Source organism: Oncorhynchus mykiss, chromosome 19 (assembly GCF_013265735.2).
Source record: "Oncorhynchus mykiss isolate Arlee chromosome 19, USDA_OmykA_1.1, whole genome shotgun sequence".
Taxonomy (NCBI): domain Eukaryota; kingdom Metazoa; phylum Chordata; class Actinopteri; order Salmoniformes; family Salmonidae; genus Oncorhynchus; species Oncorhynchus mykiss.
Genome location: NC_048583.1, coordinates 61,243,754 through 61,258,753, shown reverse-complemented (window position 1 = coordinate 61,258,753; position 15,000 = coordinate 61,243,754). Strand labels below are relative to the sequence as shown.

The window sequence follows — 15,000 nt, the reverse complement described above, 5'->3', positions numbered from 1 at the left end:
TCAGAGTCTCGGCTAGCTGCCTCCCCTCTGCTCGCATCGTCCCCCCTCCAACCCCTCTCTCCCCTCGGCCCCAATCACTCTCCTCCCTCCCCTCCCTCTCTCCCTCCTCTCTCTCGTCCTCCTCCCTCTCCCCATCCAAAAGGGCCTGTTCTCGGAGCAGGGCTCTGGCTCGCTCCAGAAACAGACCTGGGTCGTCAAGCAACTCTGACAAGTCGCCGTGGATACGATCGGCACGGTTACGGTTGCCGTGGTGGTCCCTGTGTCTGTCCTCCAAACCGTCGGAGCGGACACTGTCCTCCGACTGGTTCCCGTCTTCCTCCCCTCCTCCTCTCTCCTCTCTCTCATTATCTCTGTCCTCCTCCTCCTCCCCTCCTCCTCTCCCCAACTCTCTCTCGTTCTCTCTGTTCTCCTCCTCCTCTCCCCCTCCTCCTCCTCTCCCCAACTCTCTCTCATTCTCTCTGTCATCCTCCTCCTCCCCTCCTCCTCCTCTTTCCTCCTCCTCCTCAGTCTCAATGTCATAGATCTGATAGAACTTCTCCTGCAGCTGACGAAGTTGTTTCTGTAGAAACGATACAAACTTTTTTTTAAATATATATCAATCGATCAATCAAAAAATATTAATTAATTGATTAATTGCTAACAACTTCTGCAGCTGAAACACAAAATGATCACCCATATAAATACAGGGGAATACGAATACATAAATATACATTAATAATACTATATATAAAGACATATATAATCCATCAATCAATTAATAAATAACTACACACACGAGGTAATAAAGTAATCAATTTAATATATGAAATAACGCTGCTTCTGTAATAAAGCACATTTTGGCCGCTTTTCTACAACCCAAATAGACATATTTACAACTTGCAGTGTGTGTGTGTGTGTGTGTGTGTGTGTGTGTGTGTATGTGTGTGTGAGAGAGAGAGTCTGTCTGTGTGTGTGTGTGTGTGTGTGTGTGTGTGTGTGTGTGTGTGTGTGTGTGTGTGTGTGTGTGTGAGAGAGAGAGTCTGTGTGTGTGTGTGTGTGTATGTGTGTGTGAGGGAGAGAGTCTGTCTGTGTGTGTGTGTGTGTGTGTGTGTGTGTGTGTGTGTGTGTGTGTGTGTGTGTGTGTGTGTGTGTGTGTGTGTGTGTGTGTGTGTGTGTGCGTGTGTGAGAGAGAGAGAGAGTCTGTGTGTGTGTGTCTGTGTGTGTCGGTGTGTGTGTGTGTGTGTGTGTGTGTGTGTGTCTGTGTGTGTGTGTGTGTGTGCATCCCCTCACCTGCATATCCTCTAGCTGTAGTTTGAGTTGTCGTCTCTCCTCTTGCCTCTTCTCCTGTCTGACACACACCAGCTGGGTAAAGGACTGCTGCTGCTGGGGGAGACGCTGCTTTCTCTTGTTCTCTCTGTACACCTCTCCTCTAGTCCCCCCCTGACTCTCCCTGTACACCTCTCCTCTAGCCTCCCCCAGGCTCTCCTTGTACTCCTCCCTTCTAGATAAAGACCCAGGGCTGGGAGACTGCGGTGGGGGACAGTCCCGTTCCCTGTTCTCTCTTCTCACCCTCTCGTTCCCTGTCTCTCGGTCTCCTTCTCTGTCCCTTTCTCCATGCCGGAGGGCAGGCGGAGCCACGCAGGGGGAATGGCTCATGCCCCGAATGATGTTCTCCACCCTGGCCCGTTTGGCACGCAGGTGCTCGTCCGTGAGGCGCTCCAGGTCCAGAGGGGTGAGCGGGGGATGAGGAGGAAGGGGGGGGTGGACAAATGGGGGGAGGCAGGGGGAGGAGGGGGAGGGAGAGAGGGGGCTGTCTCTGTCTCTGGAGGAGTTACTGCAGACATCCTCAGCTTGGAGATCGGACCCAGCGCTGGAGAGACCTCCACTACCCTGGAAGAAAAGGATAGATTGAGTTAGTCAATCACTCTAAGTAATCTAATCCCGTGTGGGATTATCAGATTATTAACTATTAACTTTGTTTAAATAAGAATGTGTGTGTGTGTACAGTGTGTGTGTGTACAGTGTGTGTGTGTGTGTGTGTGTACAGTGTGTGTGTGTGTGTACAGTGTGTGTGTACAGTGTGTGTACAGTGTGTCCACAGTGTGTGCACAGTGTGTGCACAGTGTGTGTGTGTCCAGTGTGTGTGTGTGTGTGTGTGTACAGTGTGTGTGTGTGTGTGTGTGTGTGTGTACAGTGTGTGTGTGTGTGTGTGTGTGTGTGTGTGTGTACAGTGTGTACAGTGTGTGTGTACAGTGTGTGTACAGTGTGTGTACAGTGTGTGTAAAGTGTGTGTGTACAGCGTGTTTGTGTGTGTGGGTACAGTGTGTTGTGTGTGTGTGTGTGTGTGTGTGTACAGTGTGTGTTTGTGTGTGTACAGTGTGTAAACAGTGTGTGTACAGTGTGTGTGTGTGTGTGTGTGTGTGTGTGTGTGTGTGTGTGTGTGTGTGTGTGTGTGTGTGTGTGTGTGTGTGTGTACAGTGTGTACAGTGTGTGTGTGTGTGTACAGTGTGCGTGTGTGTGTGTGTGTGTGTGTACAGTGTGTGTGTGTACAGTGTGTATACAGTCTGTGTGTGTGTGTGTACAGTGTGTGTACAGCGTGTGTTCAGTGTGTGTGTGTGTGTGTGTGTGTGTGTACAGTGTGTGTGTGTACAGTGTGTGTACAGTGTGTGTACAGTGTGTGTACAGTGTGTGTACAGTGTGTGTACAGTGTGTGTGTGTACAGTGTGTGTGTTTACAGTGTGTGTACAGTGTGTGTACAGGGTGTGTGTACAGTGTGTGTACAGTGTGAGTGTGTGTACAGTGTGTGTGTACAGTGTGTGTTTACAGTGTGTGTACAGTGTGTGTACAGTGTGTGTGTGTGTGTATAGTGTGTGTGTACAGTGTGTGTGTGTGTGTGTATAGTGTGTGTGTACAGTGTGTGAACAGTGTGTGTGTGTTTACAGTGTGTGTACAGTGTGTGTACAGTGTGTGTACAGTGTGTATATAGTGTGTGTACAGTGTGTGTGCAGTGTGTGTGTATACAGTGTGTGTACAGTGTGTGTGTGTACAGTGTGTGTACAGTGTGTGTACAGTGTGTGTGTGTATACAGTGTGTGTACAGTGTGTGTGTGTTTACAGTGTTTGTACAGTGTGTGTACAGTGTGTGTGTGTTTACAGTGTGTGCACACACTGTACACACACTGTACACACACACTGTACACACACTGTATACACACACACACTGTACACACACTGTATACACACACACACTGTACACACACTGTACACACACTGTACACACACACACTGTACACACACTGTATACACACACACTGCACACACACTGTACACACACTATATACACACTGTACACACACTGTACACACACTGTACACACACTGTAAACACACACACACTGTACACACACACACACGATGTACACACACACACACACACATACACACTGTACACACACTGTATACACACACACACTGTACACACACTCTACACACACTGTACACACACTGTACACACACACACACACACACACACACACACACACACACTGTAAACACACACACACACTGTACACACACTGTACACACACACACACTGTATTCACACTGTACACACACTGTAAACACACACACACTGTACACACACTGTACACACACTGTATACACACTGTACACACACTGTACACACACTGTACACACATACACATTCTTATTTAAACAAAGTTAATAGTTAATAATCTGATAATCCCACACGGGATTAGATTACTTAGAGTGATTGTGTACAGTGTGTGTACAGTGTGTGTACACTGAGAGTACAGTGTGTATAAAGTGTGTGTACAGTGTGTGTGTACAGTGTGTGTACAGTGTGTGTACAGTGTGTGTGTGTACAGTGTGTGTACAGTGTGTGTACAGTGTGTGTGTACAGTGTGTGTACAGTGTGTGTGTGTACAGTGTGTGTACAGTGTGTGTGTGTACAGTGTGTGTACAGTGTGTGTGTGTGTGTACAGTGTGTGTACTGTGTGTGTGTATACAGTGTGTGTTCAGTGTCTGTACAGTGTGTGTACAGTGTGTGTGTGTGTATACAGTGTGTGTACAGTGTGTGTACAGTGTGTGTGTGTATGCAGTGTGTACAGTGTGTACAGTGTGTGTGTGTGTGTGTGTACAGTGTGTGTACAGTGTGTGTACAGTGTGTTTGTGTGTACAGTGTGTGTGTGTGTGTACAGTGTGTGTACTGTTTGTGTGTATACAGTGTGTGTTCAGTGTCTGTACAGTGTGTGTACAGTGTGTGTGTGTGTATACAGTGTGTGTACAGTGTGTGTACAGTGTGTGTGTGTATACAGTGTGTACAGTGTGTACAGTGTGTGTGTGTGTGTGTGTGTGTGTGTACAGTGTGTGTACAGTGTGTGTACAGTGTGTTTGTGTGTACAGTGTGTGTGTGTGTGTGTGTGTGTGTGTGTGTGTGTGTGTGTGTGTGTGTGTGTGTGTGTGTACAGTGTGTGTACAGTGTGTGTGTGTATACAGTGTGTGTACAGTGTGTGTACAGTGTGTGTGTGTACAGTGTGTGTACAGTGTGTGTATACCTGGAAGCCTCCCTCTCTGTCTCCATTCTTCCCCATGTTACTCTTCAGCAGTTGAGAGATGATGGTGGTGCCAGGGAAAGGCATCATGGCGTCTTCGTACGAGTTCGCTCGCTTCAGAAGCTTCCGGAGAACATTCGACTTCGCTCCGTCCCCATTGGACCCACCATAGCTGTGAGGGACCAATGAGCAGTCTCCGTCTTGTTTGGGGCCGTGGGATTGGTTCATGGCGTTGAGTAGGAGGTTCTCTCTTGCTCTGGAAAAAACTACACTTCCCAGAGTCCTCTTCACCCCGATGTCCACCCGGCGCCGCTTGGTCTGTCTGCTTAGGGATGAAGCATGGTCAGGCATCCTCGAGGGGCAGCTAAAGTGACATATCGAAGGATCCTTACAGACAGGTGCACCTGGATTGATAGAGAAAAGACATTATGTTAATACAGGACTAGTAAAGGTCTGTTAATACAGGACTAGTAAAGGTCTGCTAATACAGGACTAGTAAAGGTCCTCTAATACAGGAGTAATACAGGACTAGTAATACAGGACTAGTAAAGGTCTGTTAATACAGGCTAGTAAAGGTCCTCTAATACAGGACTAGTAAAGGTCTGTTAATACAGGACTAGTAAAGGTCTGTTAATACAGGCTAGTAAAGGTCCTCTAATACAGGACTAGTAAAGGTCTGTTAATACAGGACTAGTAAAGGTCTGTTAATACAGGACTAGTAAAGGTCTGTTAATACAGGACTAGTAAAGGTCCTCTAATACAGGACTAGTAAAGGTCTGTTAATACAGGACTAGTAAAGGTCTGTTAATGCAGGACTAGTAATACAGGACTAGTAACGGTCCTCTAATACAGGACTAGTAAAGGTCTGTTAATACAGGACTAGTAAAGGTCTGTTAATACAAGCTAGTAAAGGTCTGTTAATACAGGACTAGTAAAGGTCTGTTAATACAGGCTAGTAAAGGTATGTTAATACAGGACTAGTAAAGGTATGTTAATACAGGACTAGTAATACAGGACTAGTAATACAGGACGAGTAATACAGGACTAGTAAAGGTCTGTTAATACAGGACTAGTAATACAGGACTAGTAATACAGGACTAGTAAAGGTCTGTTAATACAGGACTAGTAAAGGTCTGTTAATACAGGACTAGTAAAGGTCTGTTAATACAGGACTAGTAAAGGTCCACTAATACAGGACTAGTAAAGGTCCACTAATACAGGACTAGTAAAGGTCTGTTAGTACAGGACTAGTAAAGGTCTGTTAGTACAGGACTAGTAAAGGTCCTCTAATACAGGAGTAATACAGGAATAGTAAAGGTCTGTTAATACAGGACTAGTAAAGGTATGTTAGTACAGGACTAGTAAAGGTCCTCTAATACAGGACTAGTAATACAGGACTAGTAAAGGTATGTTAATACAGGACTAGTAAAGGTCTGTTAGTACAGGACTAGTAATACAGGACTAGTAATACAGGACTAGTAAAGGTCTGTTATTACAGGACTAGTAAATGTCCACTAATACAAGACTAGTAAAGGTCTGTTAGTACAGGACTAGTAAAGGTCTGTTAGTACAGGACTAGTAAAGGTCCTCTAATACAGGGGTAATACAGGACTAGTAAAGGTCTGTTAATACAGGACTAGTAAAGGTCTGTTAGTACAGGACTAGTAAAGGTCCTCTAATACAGGACTAGTAAAGGTCTGTTAATACAGGACTAGTAAAGGTCTGTTAATACAGGACTAGTAAAGGTCCTCTAATACAGGACTAGTAAAGGTCCTCTAATACAGGACTAGTAAAGGCTTGTTAATACAGGACTAGTAAAGGTCTGTTAATACAGGACTAGTAAAGGTCTGTTAATACAGGCTAGTAAAGGTCCTCTAATACAGGCTAGTAAAGGTCCTCTAATACAGGACTAGTAAAGGTCCTCTAATACAGGACTAGTAAAGGCCTGTTAATACAGGACTAGTAATGGTCTGTTAATACAGGATTAGTAATACAGGACTAGTAATACATGACTAGTAAAGGCCTGTTAATACAGGACTAGTAAAGGTATGTTAATACAGGACTAGTAAAGGTCCACTAATACAGGACTAGTAAAGGTCTGTTAGTACAGGACTAGTAAAGGTCTGTTAGTACAGGACTAGTAAAGGTCTGTTATTCAGGACTAGTAAAGGTATGTTAATACAGGACTAGTAAAGGTCTGTTAATACAGGACTAGTAAAGGTCTGTTAATACAGGACTAGTAAAGGTCCTCTATTACAGGACTAATAAAGGTCTGTTAATACAGGAGTAGTAAAGGTATGTTAATACAGGACTAGTAAAGGTATGTTAATACAGGACTAGTAAAGGTCTGTTAATACAGGACTAGTAAAGGTATGTTAATACAGGACTAGTAAAGGTCTGTTAATACAGGACTAGTAAAGGTCTGTTAATACAGGACTAGTAAAGGTCCTCTATTACAGGACTAATAAAGGTCTGTTAATACAGGAGTAGTAAGGGTCTGTTAATACAGGACTAGTAAAGGTCTGTTAATACAGGACTAGTAAAGGTCCTCTATTACAGGACTAATAAAGGTCTGTTAATACAGGAGTAGTAAAGGTCTGTTAATACAGGACTAGTAAAGGTCTGTTAATACAGGACTAGTAAAGGTATGTTAATACAGGACTAGTAAAGGTCTGTTAATACAGGACTAGTAAAGGTCTGTTAATACAGGACTAGTAATACAGGAGTAGTAATAAAGGACTAGTAAAGGTATGTTAATACAGGACTAATAAAGGTCTGTTAATACAGGACTAGTAAAGGTCTGTTAATACAGGACTAGTAAAGGTCTGTTAATACAGGACTAGTAAAGGTCCACTAATACAGGACTAGTAAAGGTCCTCTATTACAGGACTAATAAAGGTCTGTTAATACAGGAGTAGTAAGGGTCTGTTAATACAGGACTAGTAAAGGTCTGTTAATACAGGACTAGTAAAGGTCCTCTATTACAGGACTAATAAAGGTCTGTTAATACAGGAGTAGTAAAGGTATGTTAATACAGGACTAGTAAAGGTATGTTAATACAGGACTAGTAATACAGAAGTAGTAATACAGGACTAGTAAAGGTCTGTTAATACAGGACTAGTAAAGGTCTGTTAATACAGGACTAGTAAAGGTATGTTAATACAGGACTAGTAATACAGGACTAGTAAAGGTCTGTTAATACAGGAATAGTAAAGGTCTGTTAATACAGGACTAGTAAAGGTATGTTAATACAGGACTAGTAAAGGTATGTTAGTACAGGACTAGTAATACAGGACTAGTAAAGGTCTGTTAATACAGGACTAGTAAAGGTATGTTAATACAGGACTAGTAAAGGTCTGTTAGTACAGGACTAGTAATACAGGACTAGTAAAGGTCTGTTAATACGGGACTAGTAATACAGGACTAGTAGAGGTCTGTTAATACAGGACTAGTAAAGGTCTGTTAATACAGGACTAGTAAAGGTCTGTTAATACAGGACTAGTAAAGGTCTGTTAATACAGGACTAGTAAAGGTCTGTTAATACAGGACCAGTAAAGGTCTGTTAATACAGGACTAGTAAAGGTCTGTTAATACAGGACTAGTAAAGGTCTGTTAATACAGGACTAGTAAAGGCCTGTTAATACAGGCTAGTAAAGGTCCTCTAATACAGGACTAGTAAAGGCCTGTTAATACAGGACTAGTAAAGGTCTGTTAATACAGGACTAGTAATACAGGACTCGTAAAGGCCTGTTAATACAGGACTAGTAAAGGTCTGTTAATACAGGACTAGTAAAGGTCTGTTAATACAGGACTAGTAAAGGTCTGTTAATACAGGACTAGTAAAGGTCTGTTAATACAGGACTAGTAAAGGCCTGTTAATACAGGACTAGTAAAGGTATGTTAATACAGGACTAGTAAAGGTCTGTTAATACAGGACTAGTAAAGGTCTGTTAGTACAGGACTAGTAATACAGGACTAGTAAATGTATGTTAATACAGGACTAGTAAAGGTCTGTTAATACAGGACTAGTAAAGGTCTGTTAATACAGGACTAGTAAAGGTCTGTAAATACAGGACTAGTAAAGGTCTGTTAATACAGGACTAGTAAAGGTCTGTTAATACAGGACTAGTAAAGGTCTGTTAATACAGGACTAGTAAATGTCTGTTAATACAGGACTAGTAATACAGGACTAGTAAAGGCCTGTTAATACAGGACTAGTAAAGGTATTTTAATACAGGACTAGTAATCCAAGACTAGTAAAGGTATGTTAGTACAGGACTAGTAAAGGTCTGTTAATACAGGACTAGTAAAGGCCTGTTAATACAGGCTAGTAAAGGTCCTCTAATACAGGACTAGTAAAGGTGTGTTAATACAGGACTAATAAAGGTCTGTTAATACAGGACTAGTAATACAGGACTAGTAATACAGGACTAGTAAAGGTCTGTTAATACAGGACTAGTAAAGGTCTGTTAATACAGGACTAGTAAAGGCCTGTTAATACAGGCTAGTAAAGGTCCTCTAATACAGGACTAGTAAAGGTGTGTTAATACAGGACTAATAAAGGTCTGTTAATACAGGACTAGTAATACAGGACTAGTAATACAGGACTAGTAAAGGTCTGTTAATACAGGACTAGTAAAGGTCTGTTAATACAGGACTAGTAATAAAGGACTAGTAATACAGGACTAGTAAATGTATGTTAATACAGGACTAGTAAAGGTATGTTAATACAGGCTAGTAATACAGGGCTAGTAAAGGCCTGTTAATACTGGACTAGTAAAGGTCTGTTAATACAGGCTATTAAAGGTCTGTTAGTAAAGGACTAGTAAAGGTCTGTTAATACAGGACTAGTAAAGGCCTGTTAATACAGGCTAGTAAAGGTCCTCTAATACAGGACTAGTAAAGGTCTGTTAATACAGGACTAGTAAAGGTCTGTTAATACAGGACTAGTAAAGGTCTGTTAATACAGGACTAGTAAAGGCCTGTTAATACAGGACAAGTAAAGGTATGTTAATACAGGACTAGTAAAGGTCTGTTAATACAGGACTAGTAAAGGTCTGTTAGTACAGGACTAGTAATACAGGACTAGTAAAGGTCTGTTAATACAGGACTAGTAAAGGTCTGTTAATACAGGACTAGTAAAGGTCTGTTAATACAGGACTAGTAAAGGTCTGTAAATACAGGACTAGTAAAGGTCTGTTAATACAGGACTAGTAAAGGTCTGTTAATACAGGACTAGTAAAGGTCTGTTAATACAGGACTAGTAAATGTCTGTTAATACAGGACTAGTAATACAGGACTAGTAAAGGCCTGTTAATACAGGACTAGTAAAGGTATTTTAATACAGGACTAGTAATCCAAGACTAGTAAAGGTATGTTAGTACAGGACTAGTAAAGGTCTGTTAATACAGGACTAGTAAAGGCCTGTTAATACAGGCTAGTAAAGGTCCTCTAATACAGGACTAGTAAAGGTCTGTTAATACAGGACTAATAAAGGTCTGTTAATACAGGACTAGTAATACAGGACTAGTAATACAGGACTATTAAAGGTCTGTTAATACAGGACTAGTAAAGGTCTGTTAATACAGGACTAGTAATACAGGACTAGTAATACAGGACTAGTAAAGGTATGTTAATACAGGACTAGTAAAGGTATGTTAATACAGGCTAGTAATACAGGGCTAGTAAAGGCCTGTTAATACTGGACTAGTAAAGGTCTGTTAATACAGGCTAGTAAAGGTCTGTTAATACAGGACTAGTAATACAGGACTAGTAAAGGTCTGTTAATACAGGACTAGTAAAGGTATGTTAATACAGGCTAGTAAAGGTATGTTAATACAGGACTCGTAATCCAGGACTAGTAAAGGTCTGTTAGTACAGGACTAGTAAAGGTCTGTTAATACAGGACTAGTAAAGGCCTGTTAATACAGGACTATTAAAGGTATGTTAATACAGGACTAGTAATCCAGGACTAGTAAAGGTATGTTAATACAGGACTAGTAAAGGTCTGTTAATACAGGACTAGTAAAGGCCTGTTAATACAGGCTAGTAAAGGTCCTCTAATACAGGACTAGTAAAGGTCTGTTAATACAGGACTAGTAAAGGTCTGTTAATACAGGACTAGTAAAGGTCTGTTAATACAGGAATAGTAAAGGTCTGTTAATACAGGACTAGTAAAGGTCTGTTAATAGAGGACTAGTAATACAGGACTAGTAAAGGCCTGTTAATACAGGACTAGTAAAGGTCTGTTAATACAGGACTAGTAAAGGTCTGTTAATACAGGACTAGTAATTCAGGACTAGTAAAGGCCTGTTAATACAGGACTAGTAAAGGTCTGTTAATACAGGACTAGTAAAGGTCTGTTAATACAGGACTAGTAATACAGGACTAGTAATACAGGACTAGTAAATGCCTGTTAATACAGGAATAGTAAAGGTCTGTTAATACAGGACTAGTAAAGGTCTGTTAATACAGGACTAGTAAAGGCCTGTTAATACAGGACTAGTAAAGGTCTGTTAATACAAGACTAGTAATACAGGACTAGTAATACAGGACTAGTAAAGGCCTGTTAATACAGGACTAGTAATACAGGACTAGTAATACAGGACTAGTAAAGGCCTGTTAATACAGGACTAGTAAAGGTCTGTTAATACAGGACTAGTAAAGGTCTGTTAATACAGGACTAGTAATACAGGACTAGTAAAGGCCTGTTAATACAGGAGTGGTAAAGGTCTGTTAATACAGGACTAGTAATACAGGACTAGTAATACAGGACTAGTAAAGGTCTGTTAATACAGGACTAGTAAAGGTATGTTAATACAGGACTAGTACAGTTCTGTTAATACAGGACTAGTGATACAGGACTAGTAATACAGGACTAGTAAAGGTATGTTAATACAGGACTAGTAATACAGGACTAGTAAAGGTCCTCTAATACAGGACTTGTAAAGTTCTGTTAATACAGGCTAGTAATACAGGGCTAGTAAAGGCCTGTTAATACTGGACTAGTAAAGGTCTGTTAATACAGGCTAGTAAAGGTCTGTTAATACAGGACTAGTAATACAGGACTGGTAAAGGTCTGTTAATACAGGACTAGTAAAGGTATGTTAATACAGGACTAGTAAAGGTATGTTAATACAGGCTAGTAAAGGTATGTTAATATAGGACTAGTAATACAAGACTAGTAAAGGTCTGTTAATACAGGACTAGTAAAGGTCCACTAATACAGGACTAGTAAAGGTTCACTATTACAGGACTAGTACTACTTTTGTGAAAGAAAAAAACATTTCAGGACCCTCAACACCCCTACTTCCTGTGGCTTTGGTGTTAAATCAGCACCCTCAACACCCCTACATCCTGTGGCTTTGGTATTAAATCAGCACCCTCAACCCCCCTACTTCCTGTGGCTATGGTTTTAAATCAGCACCCTCAACACCCCTACTTCCTGTGGCTATGGTTTTAAATCAGCACCCTCAACACCCCTACTTCCTGTGGCTATGGTATTAAATCAGCACCCTCAACACCCCTACTTCCTGTGGCTATGGTTTTATTGACACTTCAGGGAGACGAGCAAGAGTCCAAACTGGGTTTGAGAAGGTAGGGCTCTTAAGTGTTCTCGTCTGAAATAGTCCACTCTGTAAACCAAGGATTTCAACATAATTCCATTTTAGTTTAGAAGGGATTAGATTCCAATAAGAGAGACAGAAAAATAGAGAGAGAGAGAGAGAGAGAGAGAGAGAGAGAGAGAGAGAGAGAGAGAGAGACAGAGACAGAGAAATAGAGAGAGAGAGAGAGAGAGAGAGAGAGAGAGAGAGAGAGAGAGAGAGAGAGAGAGAGAGAGAGAGAGAGATTGAGAGAGAGAGAGAGAGAGAGAGAGAGAGAGAGAGAGAGAGAGAGAGAGAGAGAGAGAGAGAGAGAGAGAGAGAGAGAGAGAGAGAAAGAGAGAGAGAGAGAGAGAGAGAAAGAGAGAGAGAGAGAGAGAGAGAGAGAGAGAGAGAGAGAGAGAGAGAGAGAGAGAGAGAGAGAGAGAGAGAGAGAGAAAGAGAGAGAGAGAGAGAGAGAGAGAGAGAGAGAGAGAGAGAGAGAGAGAGAGAGAGATTGAGAGAGAGAGAGAGAGAGAGAGAGAAAGAGATATAATATATATTATATATAACTATATATATATATGTTTTGATATGTATACTTTGACAATGTAAGTAATAATGAACTTGCCATGTCAATAAAGTCAATTGAATTGAATTGAAGAGCGAGAGAGAGAGAGAGAGAAAGAGAGAGAGAGACAAAGAAAGAGAAAGAAAGAGAAAGAAAGAGAGAGGAGATTGTGTTAAGCAGAGTTGAAACAAGGAGAGTTTTGGGCTTTTCGTGTTTTGTTAAAAAAAAAGACAGGTTGGAATCATTCTGTGCCCCCACTGTCCAACTCTGACCTCTCTCTCAATCTCTCAATTCAATTTCAATTCAATTTACTCTCTCTCTCTCTCTCTCTCTCTCTTACACAGACACCGACTGTCACGTTCGCCCTACGCAACAACTTCCTCTAAAACTCAGTCCAACCCAATCCAAAATGTTTGAAGTCTGATTCAATGTAAACATCCAGTTTATAAGTACAGTATAACAATGTAAAGCCATGACTTTTCACACTGTACTGACAGGAACAATTCAACTGTAACAAGGTGTTCCCCCCGTACATCAAAGAAACAAAACTCTATTCTGAATTTGACATATCCAGTTGTAGCTTTGACACAGAGAAATCATTTCTGGACAATTTTTCAGTGCCATCAATACATTTATTAAAATGTCGATGTAAATATTTTACAAAAATGTGATGATAAAAATGTATTTTAATTAAAAAAAAAAAAAACATTTATTTTTAATTTTTTATCATGAATAGAAATGTCCTTCAGCCAGCATAATATTTACTCAACAAACTTAATTTTGTGACATTGAAATAGTCCAAACACTGTATCTATAGTAGCTTAACAGCATCTTACAAGAATGTGCATAATATGAGAACAAAATCAGCTTAATAGCTCAATTCCCAGTAAAAACACTTATTTAATTTATGTCTAACTTATAATTGTTTTTCAAATGTATATTATGTCAACTTATATTTACTTGGTTGAAATCCAATTCACGGATAATAGACTAGGAACACACATCTGAAACTGAAGGTTTCTTTGGGGGGGGGGGGGGGGGGGGGGGGGGAAATTCTACTGATATGGAACTAAGACTCGGACTAGTGTGACCAAATGGAAATGAGAAGACAGACAAAACAGAGAAGAAGAAAAACGGAGAGGTTTAAAGTTGGACTTTAAGAGAAGAAGAAAAACGGAGAGGTTTAAAGTTGGACTTTAAGAGAAGAAGAAAAACTGAGAGGTTTAAAGTTGGACTTTAAGAGAAGAAGAAAAACGGAGAGGTTTAAAGTTGGACTTTAAGAGAAGAAGAAAAACGGAGAGGTTTAAAGTTGGACTTTAAGAGAAGAAGAAAAACGGAGAGGTTTAAAGTTGGACTTTAAGAGAAGAAGAAAAACGGAGAGGTTTAAAGTTGGACTTTAAGAGAAGAAGAAAAACGGAGAGGTTTAAAGTTGGACTTTAAGAGAAGAAGAAAAACGGAGAGGTTTAAAGTTGCACTTTAAGAGAAGAAGAAAAAAAGAGTTCGATTTTCACTTGTTCAACTGATTTGAATGTGTCCTAAAGAATAATTTAGGTCCTGATCATCAAACAACCTCCTGATGATTTTAGTTCCGTGTCAATAAAAAATAAAATTACAATTAAACACCGAATAACCCAATTGTGGGACTAAATCCTGTAACTATAACTATAAGGATAACTAGGCTAATCCATACAATCTAAATCAACCAAATGATTCTCCCTGTACCACCGGAGATGTGTGATGCGGATACTATATCTATATCGTGTGATTGGTCGAACACGATATTAGGACCACTTTGACTAACGCCAGGAGCCTTTGTCCGATGCACCTGCCATCGACTCGACTGCCAAAGCGCCTGAGGCAAAGAGAAGGCAACATTTCCTCTTAAATTCTTGTCAGAAAAGCAACAGAAAATTGGTGATACAGTCTATAGGCTAAACACTGACCGCCCCCGTAGCTAAACAAAGCAATTGCCACTGGGCACAGATCTCAATTCAACGTCTATTCCACATTGGTTTTAATAAAACTGAAATGAAATGACGTGGAAACAACGTTGATTCAACCAGTGTGTGCCCAGTGGATTGAGTCTTAGAGACAGTTTCTCTGTCGCGAACTGTCACACTGGTTCACCTATTATGGTTGACCACTTGCTGTCAAAAATAACATTTCAAGAACTGTGGCCTACAATAGTGTAAAATGTAAAACGCCCAAGAAATAGGCAACAACTCGGCAGAATTTTAAACCATCAAACAGACACGAGCACAACACACATATGAATGTAGCAACAGTAGCCAACAGCTG

At 40.8% G+C, this 15,000-nt stretch overlaps 1 protein-coding gene across 2 annotated transcripts in view; it reads right to left on the bottom strand.

The window, feature by feature from the left end:
• The window catches only part of LOC110498404 (prospero homeobox protein 1), a 62,710-nt gene that overhangs the window by 46,378 nt on the left and 1,332 nt on the right, over positions 1 to 15,000 (bottom strand). For both annotated transcript variants that reach the window (XM_036955274.1, XM_036955275.1), the window contains exons 2-4: positions 4,555 to 4,955; positions 1,270 to 1,869; positions 1 to 559 (exon numbers count right to left, since the gene is read on the bottom strand). The exon at positions 1 to 559 is cut by the window's left edge and continues 728 nt beyond it. In XM_036955274.1, coding sequence (XP_036811169.1) covers positions 1 to 559; positions 1,270 to 1,869; positions 4,555 to 4,902 — 1,507 coding nt within the window. In that variant the 5' untranslated portion in view covers positions 4,903 to 4,955. The remainder of the gene's footprint in view (positions 560 to 1,269; positions 1,870 to 4,554; positions 4,956 to 15,000) is intronic.